A 6,964-nucleotide genomic window follows, 5' to 3' on the forward strand; every position below is an offset into this window, starting at 1 on the left:
ATCTTTGAGTTGGCTGCAAAGCTTTACACAGAGGAACAGGACGGACAATCATTACCTTAAGCAGTCCAGCCAAAATAGAATTTTACTTTCAGTGATTACACACACACACACACACACACACACTTTTCAGGTTGATGTAGTTTAGCAATAATTTCACTGCATTTCATGTGATGTCACTGTGTGTGTGTGTGTGTGTGTGTGTGTGTGTGTGTGTGTGTGTGTGTGTGTGTGTGTGTGTGTGTGTGTGTGTGTGTGTGTGTGATACAGATGGGACACACGTTGTCCGCGTGGTGCCGCTTTTTTCCACGCCTATACAGAGTTAAAGTAGAAGAATGAACGAAGAACACCAGCAAAACTCTAAAAGATTTACGGCACTCGCTACCTTCCCACAAACCCTCACCCTCAGAAATAAATAATTAAACAAACAAGGAACCGCAGAGCGAACGGGGGATGTGATGAGTCATCGAAGCGTTGTCGGTCTGCTTTGATCAGCCGCAGTCGGAGTCTCGCGCTATGAAATATCTAAAAAAGACGACCAGTCTGAGTCAGTTTAGAGTAACGCCGTTAAAAGTTCCGCCTGACTCACTCGCGCTCCGCCCCCAACTCACACAAGCGCAAACGCTCAAGCACGCGCGCGCACGCACACACGCACACACACACACACACACACACACACACACACACACATACAGACGGGCCTGTTCCTACCGACACTTGCATATCATTAACATGACAAAGCAATTAATTAATGAGCAAGCATCATAGGGGAATAGTAGGCCTTCCAAAAACTGATTTTTATGGTAAAAATTGTCAATGGGTGTTTACGGATGCTATTGTGTTATCATAAATTATTAACACTTACAACATGACACACACATGCATGCATGCATACAGGGTCCAGAGCAGAGACAAAAGGAACGCACGGGGCGGGGAGGGGTGGCGTGACGTCATACACACTCAGCTGACACACGGCTCGCCCCATGCCTCAACTGGCCAGGACACACGCAGCCCTCTCGCTCACACGCTCTCTGTTGAGTGCGAACACGTCCCTGTCAGGTGAGCTGACGGAATCGACATTCCTGTAAAATGTCAAAGGAGTTATACGTGACACGCGCCTGACACCGGCGACTCTGTTCACATTTACGCGCGGGTGTCTGCTGTCCGCGCGGTACTAGGATTTATTTGTTCGCTAAGGGCAGATTTATTTATTAATTCGTTTATTGCATGATATACAGGACTCGCGCAATATAGGACAGCCTCAAGTCTTTGCCTCAATCTGTGGTCAATCCCCCAAAACAAGGAGGGTGGCACAGCGCGCGGGGGATACTGAGCTCGCGACATTGATCCATTTTCGTCTTTGCAGTTGAAGATTCCAGCGGCGCGTGCTCTCAACTCTGCATCCAGTTGAAAATTCCGGGATTCCTTGGGAGTTTATAACCGACGTGCATCCAGAAGGAGAAACAGATCTTGACTTTGCCGGGACTTACTCGAAAACAAAGACGCGTGTTGGAAGGTGACCGACCAGTTTATACAGCGCGTGGACGGTGGAATGGCGCCGTGGGAAGGTCCCTTACTGGTTCCTGTCTGTACACTTAAGCCGCGCGACAGAAAATAAAGGCTCACCACGACCTGCACCTGCTGCATTCGGTGCATTGAAGAAAACGGGGGCTAAGCAAGCATTGACCTGCCAGTCAACAGTAGCTCTCGAGCTCGTGCAAAAGAGGAGAGAAGGGCACGCGCCAGTGAATGTCATGTCTTAGTCGATGTGTAACTATAAGGACTGTTCTTCACCACGCGAGCAGGCGAATGTCCCATTGTGTGGCTAAAGATCCAGCGCCGCAGGAGTTGGGAAGTAAACGGTCGAAACATCACCAAAAGAAACGGGTGACTGTACGTGAGCGCGTGATGATGAATGGCTACCGTTTGGTCACGGACCTGTTCGTTTCGGTGCAGGGAAAAGATGCGCACTCGACTCAGCGCGGAGTCCAAACCTCACCCGGTACGCTGAACACGTTCGGCTAGTCCAACCGTACACGACACATATACACATCCATACGCACACATATAAAACACAAAGAAACACCGAACGGTGTCGGGTCCGAGAAAAAATGGAATTATCTGAAGTTCGGTGTTCCAGCGCAAGCGAAGAGCTGTACACCATCAACAAAACCCCCACGAGCAACAACGGGGGCCGACCAAAGCGCCTACTGTGGCAAAACGCCGTGCGCCACATCACCGAGCAACGGTTCATTCACGAACACAGCAGTCCCAAGGCCGCTTCAGGGGACGATGCGCAGGGACAAGACTCGCGCAAACAGTCGTCCGGCAGGACTTCTGTAAGTGACCGGCATAACAACGGTGGCACGAAAGTCTTCCCCGAGCGCTCGAGCAGCGACCTGGGTTTCCTACAGATCGACTGTGCGCCCAGCAACTCAGATTTCTTCCTGAGCTGGGGATACACCTACCGCGGGGTCATCTTCCCCACGCTGCGCTATGCGTTCAAGTCCCGCGAGCTGGAGCGCCTCTACCAGCGCTACTTCTTGGGCCAACGGCGTAAATCCGTGGTGGTGATGAACATTCTGGACGTGGTGACCAAGCTAACGCTCCTCGTTCTGCACCTGACCCTCGGTGCCACACCCGTGGACCCCATCAAGGGAATGCTTCTCGGGTTCTTCACCGGCATCGAGGTGGTTATCTGCGCGCTCGTCGTGGTGCGTAAAGACACGAGCTCACACGGTTATCTGCAGTACAGCGGTGCGGTGACCTGGGTGGCCATGGCTACGCAGATCCTAGCGACCGGGCTCGGGTACGGCTTGCTCGGGGACGGGATAGGGTACGTTCTCTTCACGCTTTTCGCCACCTACAGCATGTTGCCCCTGCCGCTCACGTGGGCCATAGTGGCGGGGCTGCTGACCTCCGCCCTCCACATCGCCCTCCAGTTGCTTGTGGCTCCGCAGGCACAACTTTCTACCAATCAGGTAAGAGAGGGACCGCTAAAGGCTCTTATCATTCGTAAGACTTCCATCTATGTGTGTATGAACGTACATATATGTGTGTGTGTGTGTGTGTGTGTATATATATATATATATATATATATATATATATATATATATATATATATATATATATATTAGCCAAAATAGCCGGGAAAATACTGAAGAATGTGCATATTCGTTTAGGTTTACCGACTGTTACACTAGAAGTTCACAAAATTGCGCGGCAGTCCTGGGACGCACTGGTCGCTGTCCACGTGCTGAAATGGTGCGCCTAGTCGGGGATCGGTGCTGTTTCTGCCTCACGCTGTTACTGAGATGCTGGGGGGGATGTTGTCTTTTTTCGTTCATGAAGTGCGCCATTAGGGAACACCCATCGCAGCAAGTTTAGGGGAGTCTAGACTCATTGTAGCGGCTCTGTAGTCACCTGTGTTACACGGTTGTCAGTTGTGACCAATCAAATTTCAGTAGTTTCATAATTTTTAAAGACTAAAACAGAATTTCCATAGAGGATGTTCTAAGGTTTCATTTAGTTACCTTACATTACTGAGCAGTTTCTGTCTTACTGTGTGATTCAGTGTTCTTAAAAGGGTGCACCAGGTAGAGGGTTTTGGCTCCTCATACCTTAAAGGAATCATCAAGACCTTGTAATCCTAGTTTGACTCATCAGATTAATTTACATCTCTTTGTAGTTTTGTCATGGATGTTAGGGCAAACAGCAAGGGACAAATTGTTATTGAGATAAACAATAAAAAAGAAAGTAAAACAGACAGAAATTAAGAATGATACATCATATGAGGGTTTGCCTGATATGATTTGGCAGTACAAAGTTCGACCAGACTAGTTAGTATTGTATGAAGGCTTGGAGAAGTAGTTGGAAAGTTAAAGACCATCTCATATTAATGCCCTCACCATAGTTACAGTTTATAAGATTTACCCAGGGCAATCATATGAAACTATTGACCAGATCTAAAAAAAATGCAGGTTTCAGAGGCTCAGATTAGATTTCCTGGTGGCTGGGTTTGTAGAACCACTATAATGGAATCACATGTCCCATTTCTGTGCAGGTCAGGTTGCAGTTTGGACAAGCTCGACTTGAATTTAAGTTTTAGGTGCCAAGCACTGGATACTGATGTGATCGGGTGGCGGGTGCTATGTGGTTACATAGTGTGTATTGCAGGAAGTGGGGGGGGGGCATCTCTTCTACCTGTGGGTAGGCATGTCTTCTATCTGAGAGTGTGTGTGAGAGAGAGAGGGAGAGATAACTGTGGATGGAGTGCTGTTTGTGTGTTACAGTAAAAATAGCATGCGTGGGAGGACTATATGGAAAAGGGTCCTCTGACTCACACCCTCTTCTGCCTGCTTCCCTCACTTCTTTTCTTATTTCCTTCATCCCTCCTTCTGTCTTCTCATCCCTCTCTCATTCTCTAACCTCTCTCTCTCTTCCTCTGCAAAGTCAGTTTGTCTCTTAGGAGTCTGTCATAACTGGCGTATATTTGCATTAACTTATGTATGTGGCTTGTGGCTGCACAGTACGACCGAAAATACTGTATTATCAAAATGTTACTATGGAAAATGCTCAGGAACACAGACCCAGTGTCATAGCCTGAATCATTCTGACCAAATATATTTACATTTCATAGATCATGTGAATTCTGTGATTTATTAAAATACCCAACAGTAACAGAATGTCTGACAGGTGTTTATAGTCCACAATGCAGTGTCATTCGTTTGAGGACTTATTTACATATGGCATATCTGCAATGTCAGTAATGCAAAGGCAGTAAGGCAGATGGCAGTAACAATAAGCAATATAAGAATATATTCTCCTATTCTTATGCAGTTCATAACACAACACTGGCTAGATATGGCAATGCAACTTAAGAAAAGCTTTTAACTCATCATTTTAGTTATCATGGCACTCCCTCCCCATCCCCAATAACCATGCAGTATTATGTTTACGGATAATGCATAAGTTAATGTCTGGCCCCTGCAAATCAATACGCTTTGGCTGTTTGTTTTGTATGCAAGTATTGAAAAAATCCTCTATTCCCTTCTGTGTGCCATTTCTTCCTCCAAAACACCCAAACACACAATCAGTTCCTCCTACTTTCATATTGTGTCATTAATATATTTCATTTCATGTGTCTCTTACCTCTCACAAGAGTTTGCGAAACAAGGACTTAGTACATCCAAACATACATCTATGGCAGACACTACACACAAGGCACTAAGTCACATTAAAGTGCTGTACCTATCTGGCAGTTATCAAACTCATATTAATTTGATTAAATATAACATTGTATTTTCATGTTTAAAATTGTCAGCATGTGCAAGCTGGCAAATTGTTAATCCGTGGACAATTTACAGCTAGGATAAAAAACTCAAAGAAATTATATTTTTCTTACTATGTAATACCTGTGCAATGACCACAGTCAGATCATTTCAATTTCAGACAGAACTGCATATAATAAATGACACATTTTTGATCAGTTTCAATACTCATGTCTGGTAGACAATGCTGAGTGTCAGGAAACCATTAATGAGCATAACTTTCAAATGTTGCTTTAATTAAGGCTAATCGTTTTTGCATTTTGCAGTGTTAATGTCTGTGTTGGGACCACTCCTAAATGAGGGTGCCTTTGCAAAGAGGTTCCTTTCACCATGAGAAAAACAGCGATGATTAAAAGTGTTTGTGCTGAGCAGTGTTAAGCTAATCTAAAGTCTATTTTCAGACCTGTCTCTCTGGCTGATCATATCATGGTGCCATGCGCCACGGACCTGTTCGGATTAATGATGGGAGTGATTAAATTTGCCGTTGAAGTGATTAAATGTCGTTTGTGGATGAGGAGTCAGAGCTGCTATTTCACTGATCACATCATCAATATGCATACATCCGAATTTATGAATTTGACAGCCAGTAACCTTTAAAATCATCGCTGAGTTCCATTGAGTTCTGTCTTTAATACAGTGTGTTCAGAGCTTTACTATCAGTGATACGAATGCACTGTTACATTAATGCACGGTTTTGTTATGTGTTAAAACTAAGTTCTGCATATATTGCTATACAGTTTTTTTTGGTTGATTTAAGTTTAGTAAGTACATAAAACAAGATGGTAAGACTGTCCAACAGAAGAAGAGAACAGAAAAGTTTCTACTTAACAGAAATATTTAGAGCTAGGGTTAGGGTTACAGTTAGGGTTTTTGAAAACAGAAATTGTTTGATGTGGTGTGGAGCTGTTTTGGTGATTCTGTGAAACCAGAATATAAAAAAGCAGCTCAAACATAAACCTACTGTAGGCATTTGTACACCCACTGAATGCATGATTCTTTGTTGTTGTTCTCTGTATGTGGTGATATGTGTCCTGTTCCATTCTGTCCATGTTTTGATGCACCCTGTACAATGTAGAATGATAACATTGTATTTCCTGGTGATAGTGCCTGGGGAGACCTCTCTAATACATCTGTCTGTACTCCAGTGGGTCTCAGTCCATCAACCTTTATATATTTCACCCTCCTAAGACATGCTCTCTCAGGCCACGCCCACTTTAAGTTACAAAGTGCCTATTTTAGGGCTGGATATCAGGATGAAAACAGGTCAGCCTAAGTGTTGTAATGCTGCATGCACAGAGAAACTGGGTCCTTCTTATTTAAGATGTCTTACTGGAGAGATCTTGGAGGGAGTGGGGGGGCATGGGGAGCGTGGGTAGTATGGGTAGTATGGGTAGTATGGGTGGTATGTGGAGCATGGGTAGTTTGGGTAGTATGGGTAGTATGGGTAGTATGTGGAGCATGGGTAGTTTGGGTAGTATGGGTAGTATGTGGAGCATGGGTAGTATGGGGATATGGGGAGCGTGGCTAGTATGGGTAGTATAGGTAGTATTGGGAGGAGGGCCGTGAGAGGTGTATATACAGGGGTGCAGGTATTATATACAGCTGTCAGCAACCACCAACATGGATGCCAACGGTTT

General features: G+C 45.1%; 1 protein-coding gene across 2 annotated transcripts in view; it reads left to right on the plus strand.

Annotated features, from left to right (window-relative positions):
• Positions 1–966: 966 nt before the first annotated feature.
• adcy8 (adenylate cyclase 8 (brain)) overlaps positions 967–6,964 on the plus strand; it is a 44,844-nt gene continuing 38,846 nt past the window's right edge. Inside the window, exon 1 of one of the 2 annotated variants that reach the window (XM_076981479.1) lies at positions 967–2,978. In XM_076981479.1, coding sequence (XP_076837594.1) covers positions 2,109–2,978 — 870 coding nt within the window. In that variant the 5' untranslated portion in view covers positions 967–2,108. The remainder of the gene's footprint in view (positions 2,979–6,964) is intronic. The other variant, XM_076981480.1, reaches the window with a different exon arrangement.

Source organism: Brachyhypopomus gauderio, chromosome 19, assembly GCF_052324685.1.
Source record: "Brachyhypopomus gauderio isolate BG-103 chromosome 19, BGAUD_0.2, whole genome shotgun sequence".
Lineage (NCBI taxonomy): Eukaryota > Metazoa > Chordata > Actinopteri > Gymnotiformes > Hypopomidae > Brachyhypopomus > Brachyhypopomus gauderio.